Here is an 18,849-nt window from a genome sequence, read left to right on the forward strand (position 1 = left end):
ATTAGGTTGAGGTTGTACCTGCCCTGACTCCCTTTGCTTCTGCCAATTGTTCTAATACCTTTATTGAGATACAGTTCACATACCATACAATTCACCCATTTAAAATATACAATTCATTTTCTAGATTATTCATAGATATGTGCAACTATCACCATAGACGATTTTAGGACATTTTTATCATCTCTAAAAGAAACCTCGTGCTCTTTAAGTATCACTCCCACCCCTCCTGCTTCCCCCTCCCCATCCCTCTCCTCAGCCCTGAGCAACTGCTAATCCACTTTCTGTCTATAGATTTCCCTATTCCTTTCATATGAATGGAACCACATAGTTTATAGTCATTTGTGACTGGCTTATTTCATTTAGCACAGTTTTTTCAAGGTTCATCTATGCTGTATCTTGTGTTAGTAATTCATTCCTTTTTTATGACTGAATAATATTCCACTGTGTTCCAGATCTTGTTTATTCAGTCATTAGTTGATAGACATTTGGGCCTTTTCTACTTTTTGGCCATAATGAATAATACCACTATAAACATTTTTGTACAAGTATCTGTGTGGATATATGCTTTCATTTTCAGCCCATTTTTTGAGCCTGATTCTTCAGGCTTTCTGGTGACTCTATGAGCTATAGATCATCCTAACAAATTTATTTCTTGTTCAAATCAGCCAGAGTTGATTTCTGTTCTTTATAACCATGAGGTTTTTATTCCTTTCCCTTGGGGCCAAGTTCTTAGCCCCAAGACAAAAGGGTTATTGTTGGCTACTGTGACACACTTCCCAACTGACCTTCTAAGTTTCGAGTTTAAGCTTTCTCTATACTTTAAAGTGGATATTGAGATCCAAAGAGAGAAAGTGACTTGGCCTAGGTCACATAGCCAGTCACTGGCACATCTAGGACTAGAATCTAGGACTCCCCATCACAATTTAAGTTCTTCCCTTTATACTATGCTTCCTTTGATCAATTCAACAAGTGTTTGTCAAACTCTGGCCATAGGATATATGGAAGAAGCAGAGGATATAAAGTCCAAAGACATGATTTCTATTCCCAGCTTTGCCACTTCCTACCTTTGTGATCTTGAACAGTTTACCTAATGTCTCTGGGCCTCAGCTAGCCCATCCTGGGGGGAAGAGATTGAATTAGACAGAATCTCAAATGCCTACAGCCTCTGTAAGGTGCTACTGTTTTACTTATTCTGTTCTATTTTACTCACTTATAATTTATTCCCTCTTAATTACAGTTTATAGCAGAAACATTTATCTGCATTAAAAAGAATAAATTCTGTTGATGTTTTAGTCCTTTCTTCCATTTTGTTGCTTTTTCATCTCACATCTTTTCCATATTCTTCTTAGTTCTTTTTTTAATTTTTTTTTAAAGATTTTATTTTATTTATTTGACAGAGAGAAAGACAGCGAGAGAGGGAATACAAGCAGGGGAAGTGGGAGAGGGAGAAGCGGGTTTCCCGCCGAGCAGGGAGCCTGATGTGGGGCTCAATCCCAGGACCCTGGGATCATGACCTGAGCCGAAGGCAGATGCTTAACGACTGAGCCACCCAGGTGCCCCGTCTTCTTAGTTCTTATTTTGCTTTATTTTCATAATGGCATTTCAGGTTGTATTCTTTCAACACAGACAACACTATGCTTACTTCCTTTTCACAAAAACTTGGTTCTTTCCCCCTCTTTTCCTGAAACTTGTGGTCCTCTCAATCTAGCTCTTTCTTCCTTCTGTTGAATACATGGCCAAGAAATATTTCACTTACAACAATAAGGTTTAAGAAAAATAACAGAACAAGTACTTTGACCAATGGCAAAATATCCTTGGCAGAAGATAGCAGCTAGATGTTTGGATTAAAAATAAGACCTGAAATATGATTTTTAATATAAAATCCCCTGTTCTTTAAATTCAGGCAATGAATTCAATTTGAAGATTGACCCACATAGTGTTTTCTAATTAGTGTTGTTGAGATCCTATAGTCATTGTTACTCTTCCCATGAGAAGGAGTACCAGCGCCTCCTAATGGGAGATGACAGAAGGAACGGCGACTCTGACCGTACATACCCGCCAGTCCTTTATTAGGGTTTGAGCACCACCCTCTGAAAGGGTCAGATCTGGAAGGCCTTGTCCTGGGCCCCTTGTTTTATGGATGGGTGCCTGAGGCACAGGGAGGTCTTTCTTCCCAATACCCAGAAACCTCCTAGCCAGCTCCTGGGTAAAATCCATGAATAGAATCTGTCGTCTGGTAAGCATCAGGGATGTACTGGCACAGAGCCCAAAGTGTGGCTAGAGAAGGATGTGGGGAAAGGAGAAAGCTTGGAGCAGGAGATACCAAAGGAAGTTGGAGGCTGTTACAGAGCTCTAGGAATGGGGCAAGGGCTAAGGTAAGAAAATGAGAAAAAAGTGATTTGAGAAAACAGGACAGAAAAGAAACAGACATGGGGAGACATGGGATCCACAGAATGAAGGGGTGGGACTACCAATGTCCACCAATGAGTAATACTTTATGCTACCAGATTAATTTTTATAAAACTTCAATTTGGTCATTCATTAACTCCAGCCAAATTTGGCTTCATAATGAGACCAGACACAAGGCACTCTGTCCCCATGTGGACACTGAATGCCCTTCCCTGCACCCAGTCTTCTCCCCCCAGGAGTCTATCAGGAATCCTAGACTGGATGGGGGTTAAGAAGTCCCAGTGTGAGTCCCAAGTTCAGTTATTTTCTGATGTGTGAGCTTGGAAAAAATCACTAAACAGCTGGGACTTTAACTTTTTCATCTGTAGTATACCCGTCTGAACAATGGCTGCTTCCATGAGGCTGTTCTGCTGAGCCTGTGTTTTCACTTGGTCTCTCCTCTAATTGTGTATGTTGTCTGAATTTACTCTTCTTACACAGATACAAGTCTTATTGGATTAAGGTCCACCCCAATAACCTCATTTTAACTTAAAAACCTTATCTCCAAATACAATCACATTCTGAGGCACTGGGGGTTAGGACTTCAATATATGGTTGGGCTTGGTGGGGGGGGACACAATTCATCCCATAACAGAAGCCAAACACAAATAAGTATACGTTGTAGGTTCCATCTATATTAAAAGACAAAATTACAAAGACAGAGAACAGATGAGTGGTTACCTGGAGTTGGGGATGGGAACAGGGATTGGTTGTGTAAGTGGGGAATGAAGGCACACGGGAATTTTTTGGGGGTGATGGAAGCATTCTAATATTGGGTTGTTGTTTTAAGTAGGGGGTAACATCATCCTGGGGGCACCTGGGTGGCTCAGTCGGTTAAGCGTCCAACTCTTGATTTCCGCTCAGGTCATGATCTCAGGGTTGTGAGATCGAGCCCCTCACTGGGCTCTGAGCTGGGCGTGGAGCCTGCTTGGGATTCTCTCTTTCCCTCTCCCTGTCTCCTCCCCACTTTCTAACAAAAAAAGAAAAGAAAAGAAAAGAAAAAGAAATATCATCCTGGAACTGGTGTTAAAGATGGACCATGGTGCAGATTGGAACAGAGATGAGGCTGCAGAAGATGAAGATGAACATGAATTTCCTTAATAAGCAGAAAAACAAGTTAAGAAAAACAGACCAATGATAAGGATGTCCTGAAATTGGACAGGTACAGAGAAATCAAAGGTACGATGGAGCCATCTCCTCATGGACAGAGAAAGGGGAAATGAGAATTTGTTTGGGTGAAGTTTACCACTTAATTTCGTTTTTACTCCAGAGTCTTGGGAAAAAATATTGAAAGGTAAGATAATTCAAGTTAGTCAATCCACGGAGTATTTATTAGATGAAATTTACTAGATAAAACCCTGTGTATGAAGTTTATATATATAGGAATGTATGAAGCCTCCGTTTGGGGTCCAGCAGCAGTACTCTCTGCAGCTCTCAAGCCTGTTTAGGACCTGTGCTTGGTCCTAACTTTTGTCCATAAAAGCACCCCTAACCCTGCGTCATTTCTGATCACTGGTCCTTTGAAGGAAGCTGGATTTCCCCAGTTAGTTTATCAGCAATGCTCACTGTGATAACAGACTATGTAATAGTTTGAGTGGTGGAAGGGAAGGTAGACAACACCTTCTATAAACAATATTCCGTAGATCAACAAAAGGGATTATAGAACAGAACAATATTTAATTCAGTTTTATCCATCCATTGATTCATTCAACCATTCAGTTACCAGTCAATGCGTATTTGCTAAGGGCCTACCCTGTGCCAGCTGTGGCCACTCTGGGTGCTTGGAATCCAGGATGAAAGAGCTTTAAGAAATTTCCATTCTGTGGGAACTGAGGATCTACCATATGCCCTTCTTCTTCAGATTCTGGCCTGAAGTTTCTGAGGGATCCCTACTGAGGACATTCCAGATGGAAAAGACCCCAGAATGCCTGTCATACTTTTTTCAAATGCCCACTACCACCTCCCACCCCTATTGCTTGGGTAGATATGTTGTGAAGTTTCATGACCACCCTCACTCCCGACCATTTCTCCATTCCCACATAGTTAATTGGCCAGAGTTGTCTTTACTCTCCATCTTTAGTTCTCCTTCTTACTTTTTCTCCCTCCTAACTCACTGCCATCTGGCTTTTGTGCCTCTTGCTCCTGGGGCCCACATCATCAGAGGCCTCCTGACTGCCTAATCCAATGCCTTCCTTTCAACCCCTACCTAACACCATTTCGGGGAAGCATTTGACACTGTTGCACACTCCCTCCTTCAAACTCACTTCTTTTGTTTCCACACTGAGCCCTCCCAGGGCTCCTCCTCTCTCTCAGTTCCCTTTTCAGGCCTTTTCTTCTTTGCATGTCCCTTATCTGCGGATGTTCCCTAGGGTTCTGCCTTCAGCTCTGTCCCTGGGTGATCTACTCCCCTCTGAAGGCCCATCTAGATGTTGTGGCTCGCCAGTCTAACTCTGCATCTGAGCATCTTGTATTCTACTATATCTCATGTATATAGTGGGCTCATAGACGGAATTCAATGAGTGATTGAGGAAGAAGTAAAGGAGCACCTGTCCAAGAGGAACCTGTCCACGGCTGCTCAGTATCCTGAAAAAGATACTGATACTCTGAGCTAGATTTATTTATTTGTTTGTTTGTTTGGGGGGGGAGGAGCAGTGGGAGAATCTTAAGCAGGCTCCACACCCAGCGCGGAGCCCGATGTGGGGCTCAATCTCATGACCCCGAGATCATGACCTAAGCCAAAATCAAGAGTCAGACACTTAACAAACTGAACCACCCAGGTGCCCTGATAACCTGAGATGTAAAAGACCAAACCCTGAGATAAGCTGAGCAAACCAGGCTCAACCATTTAGGAATTACAGAATGGGAATTGTCAAGAGCATCTGTAACGATTCGGGGAAAAGCTGGAGGTAGTGGTGTGGTTGAGCCCTGGTAACTTATGGCTGTGTTCAAACTAAAACCATGAGGAGTAGAAACTGTGATTAAGCCAAAGCCAAACAGAATAGTCGCAGAGAGAGAAGCAGTGATGCCAGGAGAGAGACAAGGAGGCAAAGAGAGCAGCTACCACAGCCGCTGGGTCTAGAATGGCCTTTGCCCCTCCTTTACTCCATACCAAAGCTGAGGTCACATGACATTTCCTCAGGAAGTCTTCCCAACCAGCAGTGCTGGGGGGCCAGAGAGCAATGGTCTCTAGAGAAGGATCATGTTTCTTTCTAGCCCTGAATGCCAAGCCTCCCTCACCGCCCCCTTCCCACCCCCAATTTAATAATTCAGAAATGATGCACTTAGGACAAAACTTCCCATAACCAATTTCTAATTATCTTCACTTTTACCATCACCCCTCTGGTTGTAGGTAATTTTGCCATAAGCATCTTTGTCACGTAACTGATTGGCTGTAAGGCAATATTGCCACAAAAGAAAAAAGTAACTAGTTGGTTGTTTTGACAGTTTGTTGGTTTCATCCACTGGTTGAATTTGGTTTCATTTCTCCATTAATGCAGTACTCCCATTTTCACATTAAATGAATCTTAGCCCTCATAATGGTCTATACAGTGGCACAGGGGTTTGAACCCACATTTCCCATAGAATTTTGTAATGTCTATCAATGGACATGTGGCAATATGCCAAGAACAAACAACAGTGTAGAAGGCTTTCACAACGGCCATACAAAGTTCAATTACAGATACGCATCCTACTCTTTGGAAACGGATACTTCTCTTCATGAAGGAAGAAATTTTAGCAAAAAATGTTTGATGTCCAGTGAGATGAATCAACAAGCAAAAAAAAAAAAAAGTATAATACTGTGAATGAAAGACTTTGAAGACAAATGCTTACGTATAATCCACAAAATAAAATAAGTTATTTACGCAGTACTGACATGAATCTACACTATACATTTTGATTGTATTCAAATATTTCGTATTTTGCCATAAGGTCTTTTTAATTTTGTTATTCATTTTTAATTATGTCCTTTTTAATGAATGTCCCTCTTTTATTTTTCGTGATTTTATCTTTTATGGCAAAATTGCCTTTTTATGTGGCCAAAATGCTTGCAGCAAAGATGTTTACAGCAAAAATATGGACACACACTCCTCCAAAGCACCCTTCCAGCCCCCAAGGGGATGGGGAAAGGAAAATAATATACAAAGCAATTGCAAGATGGGAGTGTGTGGAGGGGATCTTCCTGCTCTTTTTCTGTGTGACTGAGGCAACAAAGGTAGCGACGTGAACCTTTTGGTGATTGAGCTGAGAAATAAACAGGCTGAGGTGCAAGCGTGGGCTGGGGGTGTGTGTGTGTGGTGGGGTGGCAGTGGGTGGGAAACAGGGGAACCAGTGTCTGAGTGCCCTCTTGGCTCACCCACTTTGTTTTGGTAACTGAGGGGTTTTACATTGACTTTTATAGAACTGATAAGGTGTGTTAGAACAGCATGTTATTTTAGCCTTCCCTGGGCTCTTGCCTCCCCAGCTGTCAAGAAGGTTGATGTGTCCTGGCCTTGATAGCTGTACATTCCACAAGACAGTCTGCACAAGGTACCACATGTTCTCATAAAATAGCTCTTTTTATATCAGATTGTTGTGCATGTTAGAAGCTGTAACAATGACAGCACTCCGATTCATTTGTTATATATTTCACCTAAAGTGAAAGGATATATGCCATCTAGTCCTGGATACCTAAATCCAGTTTTCCCCACATTTCTTCTGATCCCCAGGTTGAGTTAGTTGCCTTTGCCAGGTTTCCCTGGCAACCTGTGCTTCCCTCACAGGGCAGCTGTTTACTCCCCACAGACTAAACTCCCAGAGATGAAGACCATGCTGTGTTCCCAACAGTCACACAGGGCCCAATAGACAGGAGGCCTTGAATAATACTTGATGAATGATCTAATGCTAAATACCTTGGTGTTAATAAGTTCTGGGTCTCCAGGACTCTGGAATGACCCATGGACAGTTATGTGGCCCCTAAATCATAATTCTTAGTCTTGGATTCCTTCTGACCTGTTCTCCTTCCTGAAATACTATCCCCCAGAGACTTGTGGCAGCCCTGTATCCCAGCTAGCTGGGTAGGGCTCCTGAGCTGCTCCCACAGGCCCGCTTTCCTGGTCAGAGGCTTGGCCTCTTTCCCCTACTCTCAGTCTGGGGGTTCTGCCTGCATATAGGTTGACCACTCCTCATTTTCTCCCCCATATTGGGTCCAGTCTAGATTTCCCATCTGATAACCTGTCACAATCATTAGATTTTCTGATGCCAATCATTTCTGGGATGAAGTGGGAATGAAAAGGAGGAAATAGGAGGGTCAGTCTTCTATTTCTAACATCAACGTCTTTTGAAGCATGAAGGTGAAGAATCTTGATCCTATGGCTCCTACTTCTGGATCAGCTGACACTACCATCCCCAAGTTTTGTCTGGCCTCATTTGCTTAGGAAATACTTTGGTTGGTTGTTCTGATTCCTGGAGAACTGTTCTTGTTTTTGACATTGATGTGAAGCTTCATCTTTAAGGAACAGGGACTGAATTGTCCTTTTTTTTTTTTTTTTTTTTTTAAGCAGCAGCATTAAGGTAGAAGTAGAAATGGTGATACCTTTCCCTTTTGGAGATTTGCCAGTTACATTTCAAATATGGAAAATGTTACAGATGCCTGGAATAAGATGAGTTAATTTTACATTGCTAATGCCCCAGGCACAGAACATGCCCTGTTGGGTCTGCAACTGACAAAGAATGGTAGGGCTTGAGAGCTCCCCCTAGTGACCCCCCAAGTCTATTCCAAACTAGGTTTCCTTTTATTAATTCTTCACGACAGCCGTTGCTAAAAATTAAATTATATAAATTTACAATTAAATCATATTAAAAACAAAGACAACAAATATCCAAATATCATCACTTCCTAATTATTTTACTACATTTTACTGCCATATATGCTCTTGAGGTTATTTGTTTATTCTACATGTATTGTGGAAGTACTGGTGTGATATTGTGTGTCTCTACCTAACTCTGTGTTTAGTGACATCAATATCAGAACTTGAAATCTGCCGTGATGGAAGTATATACACCACAGACGCTGTCAACCACTACAAATCAGGGCTTTTTACATTTGATTGTTAAACATTTATTAGTATACCACTGTGTTTTATTGTCCCTTCTTTTAAAGCTCATGAAATGGAGGACTGGAGAAGTTAAGTGATTTGCCTAAGGCCACACAGCTAGGAAGTGGTAAAGCTGGGATTCAAGCCCAGGTTTTTGTTTGTTTGCTTGCTTTTTAAAAGAAAAATAGATTTCTAAAGCCCACATGTGTTCCATTCAGCTCCTCTCCCCTGAGGTAGGAATGTTCAAGCTGGGTAGGCCTCCCTAGGTTAACTTCTAATCTGGCTTCTAAAAGTCATGCAACTTTTTAATATTGGTATATCTGGGGCCATGTTGGGGCAGGTATCCTATACACTATTATCATCTGCTCCCTTTGGTGGGGGGGTAGTGTCAAGATTCTTTGGCCAATTATCTTGACTTACTTCCCATCCCTGTGGAACAATGACAAGAAACTTGAATTCCATTCCCAGCACTACTACTCAACCCTGTGGCCTGGAAAATCCATCTCTCCTCTCTTAAACCTCAGCAATCTAGTCTATAAAATATGGACAAACACAGTCCATTTGCAGGGTTGCTATAGGAATTAAATGACATCTCACTCTCAAAGCACCTAGTACAGTGTGCCTGGTGTATAGTAATATAACCCAACTGTTATTGATTTTATTGTGTGCATGCATGATATGAGGGTTTTATATATGTTTTCTCAATTACAACTATGGCCAAATAGAATTCTTTGATTTTCTCATCTGCTCTCTCTGGCTTCCACAGCTCAGTAGTCAAATGCATCACAATTTACCTAAAGATTTAGATTCCAAATCTAGGTATTTTCCTTCATTCCTGTATTTCCTACATTCTATTCATCTAATTCATCAGCAGGTTTTGCTGACTCTAAAAAGAAAACCTAAGTCACTCAGTTCTCTCAATTTCCACTACCACTATCCTATTTTAAGCCATTACCATCCCTCAAATATCTTTATGAGAATGTAAGCTACCTGTGAGCAAGCTCTTGTGTATTATTAATCATGGCTATATCCCCAGCACCCAGAACAGTGCCTGGCCCTTAGTAAGCTTCTGCTGTTGTGAATGAGTACATGTTGCAACAAAAGTTTTAAGTGGGTACTATTATTATTTCTGTATTATAGATAGGGTAACAGGCTTGCAGTGGTTAAATAACTTACTTAAGGTCACACAACAATGATCAAAACCAGGATTCAAATCCAGGGTCTAACTCTAGAGCTTGCTCCATTTTCCACCATGGTGCCCTACTGAACTACACTGGCTTATGCTGAAATCAATTATTATGGGTACTTTAGCTGATGTTAGGAGAAATTTTAGTTGAAATCCCCCAACCTGAAACCTTTTCCTGAGAATAAAGTTCTTGTGCCCCTTCACACAACCTCATAGGTGCAGCATGAATTACCTTCTCCCGTCTCACCTCCCTTCAGTGGACTCTTCTCCCAACATTTTAGCTACAACGAACTCTTTTTTTCTTCCCAGCAAATGCCCTGCCTCTATCTGAAACATTTCTCTTCGCCCATCCCTTCTGGAAAACCATCCGTAATTTCTCAATTCTGAGGAATTATAACAAGCTGCACTTTATCCCAGCTGCCATCACTCTACTAAAATTACTGGTTTATTTCTGTCTTTATCATTCACTGCTGTGTCCCCAATACCTGGACTAGGTACTTGATAAACCTTTGTTGAATAAAGGTATGAAAGGGCAAGGATTATTTTATCAATTTACAGGTGGTAAGGTTGTGGCTCCTACAGATGAGGTCTTTTGTCCTGGGTTAATCATTAGGTTGTAGCAGCGAAACACTGGTTCCAAAAACACCCCTCCAGACCACGCGCACGAACCTAGCTCCTCACTTCCGTCCTCTCCTACCTACTAGCTCCGCCTACTTGAGTCTGCGCCGTCTCCGAGACTAGTTTGACCCTCGGGCGGCCGCCGTAGCGCGTCGCCTCCGTTGCTGTGGGAAACGACCCGGGACCCGGGAGAGAGGAAAGACGTTTCCCGCCGGCGGGAGCTGCGGTTGTGGTGGCGGGGCTCGTAGCTCCGCAGCACCATGGCGGACCAGCTTTATCTGGAAAATATAGATGAGTTCGTCACGGACCAGAACAAGATCGTGAGGATCTAGGACTGGGGAATGTGGGCATGCGACTAGAGTCCTGGGCCCGGCGAGGGTGGCGGGGGCCTTGACCCCTCTGCGCTTGGCCTGTTGGGGACTGGCCGAGGGGAGACAAGTCCCCACGTCTCGTGCCCCAGGGCGAGCGAGGACTCGCGGGGGGAATTTCTCTGGCGCGCGCGCAAGTCCGCGTGCCTTGGGTGGGCGTGCTGGGCACTGGCAAGGAGCAGGGGTCAAGAAGGAGAGGCGTGGAGGGAAGGGCACTGGTAGATAAAAATTCTAAGGCGTTTCTACACCTGTCTGATAAGGTGGTTGGAGTTTCAAGTCCCAAGTTTTCTGTTGAGGAAATTGTACCTTAATTGGGTTAGGTGACCACTTGTTTAACCTTACAACAGTCGGTTTCCTCCTCTAGGAAGTTTGGTATTCATAGCCTTGACCTGCTTCCCAGGGTTGGAATGAAAGATCCAGTGAGACGATGAATGTGAATGGACTTTGCAAACCGTGATAATTGAGTGCCTACTGTGAGCTTGGGATATGCATTATTACATTTAATGTTTACAGCGACCCACCCAGAGGGCAGTGGAAGTATCCCTAAAAAAGGAAGTTGAAGCAGAGGGGCCAAATAACTTACTTATTTGTGGTTAGTAAGGGATAGGCAGTTTTCCAACCTAGGTTAGTCTCTTTTGCTAATGCTTTGCCTCACCTGTGTAAGTCTTAGTTATTGGAAACTCAGCATTTAGAATTGGAAGACTTCAAGAGATGAGGAGCATACAAGGAAGTGACAAATGACAGGAGAGCCCAAGGAAGGATGGACGGAAGATCAAGGCTTGATGCCAGTGGATTCCCATCTAACTGGAGATACAGTAGTCATCCACTTCTTTCATTCCCTTGCCCCTGCACCACCTGTGCCTGTTAATGTTTGTATGGCTGCAACTTTTCTTAGAAGTTTATGAGTCATACACTTCAAAGTAATCTAGCTTCTGGATGAATTTTAATAGTTACCAGTGGTGGCCACAAAAAAGGACACAATGTGAAAAGGGCACTAGTAAAACAAAGAATGTGAGGAAAAATGAGAGCTTTTTCTTTGTATAATCAGCCTTTCTTTTTAGACTCTCCCGTTAATTAGCCTTTTTAGTATTTGTAAGATAAAGATCTCAGTCGTACCTGCCCAGATGGATGGTTCTTGGCAAAACTAGGGTGGCATCTACTGTAATTTATAAGGCATAATCATCTAAGAGTGGGAATCTTTAGGAGCCCTTAGGACTGACCTACACTCTGGAATCGTCTGATGTTAAAAAAACAATTCCTCTTCTTGCAGGTGACATACAAATGGCTGAGCTATACACTAGGGGTTCATGTTAACCAGGCCAAACAGTAAGTCCAATTTACTACTAATTTTACTCACATTGGAGTTGTTTGTTTTGTTTGTTTTTTGTTTTGCTTTGTTTTAAGCTTTACAGATAGCCTTGAAGTTAGAGATTTTTTCTTCCCTTGGAAAATAGGAAAGAACACTATTTTTACTACGGTATACTAGATTTGTCTATTATTTAGGAGATAGGTGGACTTATATACAAATGTGTGGTGATACATTTACTGGATTTATTTGTAGCGTTGGCTTCTGGTTAACATCACTTTGTTATTTCAAATTTATTAAGTGGGCTAGCCAATTCTGTTTACATCTCAGGTTTTATATACCTGTTATCTTATATCTTTGTTACATTTTCATATGTGTTCCTTAGGCCCACATCTGGGTGTTACTGAAGTACCTTCATAATGAGGTCAGCAGGTGTTTGACACAAGCTGTGTGAGAGTATAAAACTGGGGAGAACTATTTAAGTGAAAATAAAAAGGGAGTGTTCAGGATGGCACAGAGCATTGCCCTTCTTGAACTTTGCTGTATCACCTTTGCTTGCTGAAACTTGTAGTGCAACTTGAGGCCAAAAGGGAAAAGGCAAGCTTTTGAATTAACTTCAGAATTTCTTAAAGATGTTGTCTCTGTGCCAAGGGGAGGAATTGGTGAACAGGCTGAGGGCACATATATTAAGTTAAATACCCATTTAGTTCACTTTATTCCTAAAAATGGTCTGATTTTTCCCCATTCTTTGAGTCATGGGAGCTTTCTTTGAGTCAGGGAATGTTCCATGTGTCTTAGAAAATTCCTGATATCTAGAATCGGTTCATTTGGCTTTATGTGGACTGCTGTTTGACAGACCTAGAATCTGGCTTTGACTGTGATGTTCATACATTCAAGACCTGAAACTCTTGGCCTAGGGATGAATTTGGACTGATTTTGACTATCTGAGATTTCTGTTGCTAATGCCAGTGCTGACCCGACCCCAAGAGTTTCAGGTAACTTTCAGAATGGACCTATATAAGCCTAATTGTTATGGTTACAGATGTTTATGAAATAACTATTATTATATAAGTCTGTTGGGGCTTAAAGGTGCATATTGAGGGCTGGGGATGAAATAAAGTTGCCTGTAATTTTATTGTAGTTTACCTTGATTACCTGTAATTTTTATAGAATATAGATTCTGGTGGTTTGCTGGCAGTCTTTGGCATTCTTTGGCTTATAGCTGCATAACCCTAGTGTCTGGTTTCTTGTCACATGGCATTCTTCCTGTGTGCCATATCTTTACCTGGCTATCATATAAGGATACCAGTCATATTGGATTAGGAGCCCACCCTACTCCAGTATGACCTCATCTTAACTAATTACGTCTGCAAAGATCCTCTTTCCAAGGAAGGTCACACTCTGAGGCACTGGTGGTTAGGACTTCAACATACCTTTTTGTGGGGCGGAAGAGGGGGAGAACAGGGACACAATTCAACCCATAACATACTTAAATAGTATATTTTATTTATCATCATCTGTTGATGGACCTTTGGGTTGTTTCCACATTTTGGGTATTACGAATAATGCTACTATGAACATTTGTATACAAGTTCTTATGTGGACATATGTATTCAGTTCTCTTGGATATATACCTATTTCTGGGTCATATATAACATTTTGAGGAACTGCCAAGCTGTTTTTTAAAGTGGCTGCACTAATTTAAAATCCCACCAGTAAGGTATGGGGGTTCCAGTTTCTCCACATTCTTGCCAGCTCTTTATCATCTGTCTTTATTTTAGCCATCTCCTAGTGGGTATGAAGTGATATTATGGTTTTGATTTGATTTGCATTTCCATAATGACCAATGATGTTGATCATCTTTTCATGTGCTTATTAGCTGTTTGTTTATCTATACCTGTTCAGATCCTTTGTCTATTTTTTCACTGGGTTGTCTTCTTATTGTTAAGTTGTAAAGACTACTTTATGGATACAAGACCCTGATCAAATACGTATGTGCTGCCGAAGTGAGCATGTGATCAGATATATGATTTGCAAGAATTTTATCCTATTCTGTGGGTTGTCTTTGCACTTTCTTGATGGTACTTTTTGAAGCACCAAAGTTTTTATTGTTGATGAAGCCCAATTTATTTCTTTTATCTTTTTTAAGTAAGCTCTATGCCCAGTGTGGGGCTTGAGCTCACAACCCCAAGGTCAAGAATCACATGCTCTACCTATTGAGCCAGCCAGGCGCCCCTGTTTCTTTTATCTTTTGTTGCTTGTGCTTTGTATATATTATCTAAGAAGGCTTTGCTCAACCTAAGGTCATGAAGATTTACTTCTATGTTTTATTCTAAGAGTTTTGTAGTTTTAGCTCTTACAACAGTAATTATCACTATATTCAAGGTTTCTACATATCATGTGCTTGTTAACATCTTAAAAATACTTCAGACCTCACAAGAATACACTGTAGTTTTCAAAGGTGTTGGCTCAAGCCAATTTTATTTTATTTTTATTTTTTATTTTTTTAGGGAGGGGTGGAGAGAGGGACAGAGGAAGAGGGGGAGAGAGTATCTCAAGCAGGCTCCACGCCCAGTGCAGAGCCCAGTGCGGGGCTCAAATCCCACACCCCTGAGATCATGACCTGAGCCGAAATCAAGAGCTGGACACTTAACTGAGCCACCCGGCTGCCCCAACTCAAGCTAATTTTAAATTAAGCCCTAAAATATGTAAAGAGGCACTATTTCTTCCAGGAATCATTTTGTATATGGTGTAAGGAAAGGTCCAGTTTCATTTCTTTGCATGTGGATATCCAGTTGATCCAGAATTTTATAATTATTACCATCTGACATTTTCTAGGGCTGCCCGCCTTCACTAGAATATAAACTCCATGAAGATGGGTTACACGCTTATCACGTTGATCACTTTTCCAATTACTATTGTTATGAAGCAAATTATCCCAAAATTTAGCAGCTTGAAACAACTATTTTATTATGTTCATAGATTCTTTTGGTTTGGAATTTGGGCGGGGCACAGTGAGAATGGTTTATCTCTGCTCCATAATGTCTGGTGCTTCAGCTGGGAAGCCTCAATGGCAGGGGCCTGATCATCTATGGGCATCTTCTTTTTTTTTTAGTTGATATAGAGGGAGAGAGCAAGCACAAGCAGGGGGAGCGGCAGGCAGGGAAGAAGCAGGCTCCCCACTGAACAAGGGGCCCAAGGTGGGGCTCTATCCCAGGACTCTGGGATCATGACCTGAGCCAAGGCAGCCGCTTAACCGACTGAGCCAGCCAGGCGCCCCTGTGGGCATCTTTATACAAATATCTGGCAGTTGATGCTGGCCATCTGCTGGGACTTCAGCTGGGGCTGTAGATCAGACATTGCGTATGTCTTTCTATATGGCCTGGGCTTTGTCAGGGCATGGTGTCTCCAGGTGGTTGGACTTCTTACACAGCAGCTCTGGACTCCAAAAGCTAGTGTTCCAGAGCAGGGCAGAAGCTGATTGCCTTTTCCAACTAGTGTCAGAAGTCAAGCAGTGTCATGTCTGCTTCATTCTTTTGGTTAAAATGAATCACTAGCCCTCCCACGTTCAAGGGGCGGAGGATGGACTCCACCTCCCTATGGGAGAATGTAGAAGAGCATGTGGGATGGGAGGTGTTGTCGTAGCCATCTTTGGAAAATACAGTATGCCACAATCATTGTATCTTCAGTGCCTGGCTCATAATAGGCACCAATAAATATTTGTTGAGTGAGTACTAAGCACTATGGTAGATATTTTCACAAATACTTATCTCCCATAATCTTTTAACAGTCCAATATGATGGGTGTTACCAACTTCTTTTAACAGTTGAGAAAATTGAGACTTAAGTGTCCTATCATCTTTTTTAAATTTTATCTATAGTGAAAGCATTTTAAGTATCATTGGTGGCACTGAGGGCAGTGACTGGGCATGGTTGTTATTGATTTGACTGGATTTGTTAAAGAAGTATTTTTTCATTTCTTATTTTTAGCATTATTTTAGACTGTGTCATAAAACAGTAAACCTGACAGACTAGATATTTCTCATCATTGATTTAAACAAGATAAATTCAGGTTGTAAAAATGCTGTGAAGGAATGAAAATAGGTTAGGGAAGACAGTATAGACTATACACTGTATTCATCCTAGGGAAAATTATGGGTGGAACTGATCAGGGAAAATTAACAAATTAAAATGAGAAATATAGTTAATCATGTGTGTTGGAAGTGCATCTTATAAGAAGTCATTTGTTGTCATTTGATACTTAAGAATATTTTGCATATTTTGTCAGTAAAGATAAAATGGTGTAATTCAATTAGATAAACATATTTTAGAGACTCAAAAGATATACAGAAATTATTATTATTATTATTTTTTAAAGATTTTATTTTTAAGTAATCTCTACACCCAGCATGGGGCTCAAACTTACAACCCCGAGATCAACCATTGCATGCTCTACTGACTGAGCCAGCCAAACACCCCAGGAAATTATTTTTTAAAAAGTTTGTGCAGTTTTGACCTTGTTAATATAAAAGAGAACTTGGGTTGATTTGGGGAGACAAGTGCATAGAGGACAATGGCTGTGATGATAGAGATAAGACTACAAGTTGTAGATAAAAGAGAATGCATTTAGCCAGCAAGCTTGAGAGCGTCTTGGTCATGGCCCCTGCCTATCATTTCTTCTCCTAACATGATCCTAACTACCATAAATAAGCTAAAATGTTCATGGATCTGCATTACCTCATCTTCCCTAGCATAATTGCTGCATGGAAGGAAACACTAAAGACGACAAGATAGAAGAATCAACAAGAATACTGAATAGGGCACATTTTTGTCCTCAAGGAGCTAGCTTATAGTCCAGTGGGGAGGCAGATATATAACTAAGTAGTTAGAATACAATGTGATAAGGGCTATAACAGGTACGGTATAGTTTTGGTTAGAACTTAGAAGGCAGGGGTGCCCTGCTAGCCTGGTGGTGTTGGGGAAGGCTTCACACAGGAGCTGTTGTCTTGATGAGGAGTTAGGTAGATGAGGTCTGAGAAGAGCATTCTAGGCAGAAGAAAGGGCATACAAAGGAGCAAGGGGAAATGCAGAATGTTTCGTAAGACTGAAAATAGTGTGAATGTGGGAGAATGGTGAGAGATAATAGGGGCCAGAACAAGAAGAGTTTTACATGTCATTGCTAGGGTGTTGGAGTCAATCCTTAGGAGATAGGGAAAGACTGAAAACTTTGGAACAAGGATATTCAGAGAATAATTCCAACTACCTTTCAACATCACTTACTAATAGGCATCTCAGACTTAACATGCCTCAAAACCTAACTCATAATTTCTCCTCAAGCACCTGCTTTTCTCCATCTCAGTGAATGACAACTTCATTCTTTGAGTTGCTTAGTCCAATCGTCCTTGACTCCTCTTTCTCTCATACCTCAAAATCAGTCCACCAGCAAATTCTGTTGTTTCTCCCTTTGAAATATACCCAGAATTCATCCACTAATTGCTACCTCTATTGTTAACATCCTTGTCTGAGCTACCATCATCTCTAGCCCAGATTACTTGCAGTAGGCTCCTAACTAGTCTCCCTCTTTCCTCTCTTGCCCCTCAACAGTATATTCTCCACACTGCAGTAGGAATCCTTCTAAAAGGTGAGATCATCTTATTTCTGTTCTAAACCTTCTGATGACTTCCTTGTTTGAAGTCCATAGAGACTTCCTTGCTTGAAGCCATAAAGACCTGCATATCTGGCACTTGGCTCTCTCTCCCCTACCACTCTTCTTCCTCTACACTTGTCTCTTTTCTGTTCCTTGGACCTTGCTTATTTACATTTTTGCCTCAGAACCTTTACATTCCTGTTCTCTCTGTCTGGAACATTCTTCCCCAGGATATCCGCATTGGTGGCTCCCTCACTTCCTACAGGGCTCTGCTCATGAAGCCTTCCCTAATCACCTTATATAAAATAGCAAAACTTGGGCGCCTGAGTGGCTCAGTCGGTTGAGCGTCTGCCTTCGGCTCAGGTCATGATCCCAGGGTCCTGAGATCGAGTTCCGCAGCGGCCACCCTGCTCTGCAGGAAGCCTGCTTCTCCCTCTCCCTCTCCCCCTGCTTGTGTTCCGTCTCTCACTGTGTCTCTCTCTGTCAAATAAATAAATAAAATCTTTAAAAAAAAAAAAAATAGCAAAACTTCTCATGTACTTTCTATTCTCCTTACCTTTTTTTCTTTCCATAGATTTACTACTGTCTGACATATATATACTCATTTGTTTCTTAATTGTTTGTTTCTCTTTTCTATAATGGTAGGAATTTTGACTCCTTTGTTTACTGCTCTATCCTCAAGACATAGAACATAAAGTAAAATTTTGTTGACCAAATGACTTGATTTACATTTTTAAAACTTCATGGTGGTGGCCTTGTGGATAATGAATGGGAAAGGGGCGGGGCAGAAGTGACACTTGAAATTGAAATAGTCCAGTTAAGAGATTTGGGGCATGGAGTCAAGAATTACTTGGGAGGAAGAACTAATGAGATTTGGCAACTCACTGGATAGGGAGAAATGAAGGATAATGACTCCCAGATTTCGTGTGTGTGTGGTTTGAGCCAATGATGTTGTTGACAGGAATAAATGAAACCATGGGGATGAATGAAACCAAAAGGAGAATAGGTAGTAAGGTGACCAACCATCCTGGTATGCCTAGGACTGTTGGTTTTAGCACTAAAAGTCCACGTCTCAGGAAACCCCCCAGATCCAGGCACACCTAGATGACTGGTCACTCTATAAATTTAAAAAGATAGCTGACAACAGAACTCCAGCACTATGGAAAAGGAGGAGGTAGTCAAGTCTGTGTAGGAAATGGGGCA

At 41.6% G+C, this 18,849-nt stretch overlaps 1 protein-coding gene across 3 annotated transcripts in view; it reads left to right on the top strand.

The window, feature by feature from the left end:
• The window catches only part of POLD3 (DNA polymerase delta 3, accessory subunit), a 95,899-nt gene that overhangs the window by 37,173 nt on the left and 39,877 nt on the right, over nt 1–18,849 (top strand). Inside the window, exons 1-2 of one of the 3 annotated variants that reach the window (XM_036092182.2) lie at nt 10,456–10,646; nt 11,965–12,020. In XM_036092182.2, the coding sequence (XP_035948075.1) occupies nt 10,587–10,646; nt 11,965–12,020 (116 nt within the window). In that variant the 5' untranslated portion in view covers nt 10,456–10,586. Of the gene's footprint in view, nt 1–10,455; nt 10,647–11,964; nt 12,021–18,849 lie in introns of those variants that run through there. The other 2 variants (XM_036092162.2, XM_078058548.1) reach the window with 2 other exon arrangements.

Source organism: Halichoerus grypus, chromosome 11, assembly GCF_964656455.1.
Source record: "Halichoerus grypus chromosome 11, mHalGry1.hap1.1, whole genome shotgun sequence".
NCBI lineage: Eukaryota > Metazoa > Chordata > Mammalia > Carnivora > Phocidae > Halichoerus > Halichoerus grypus.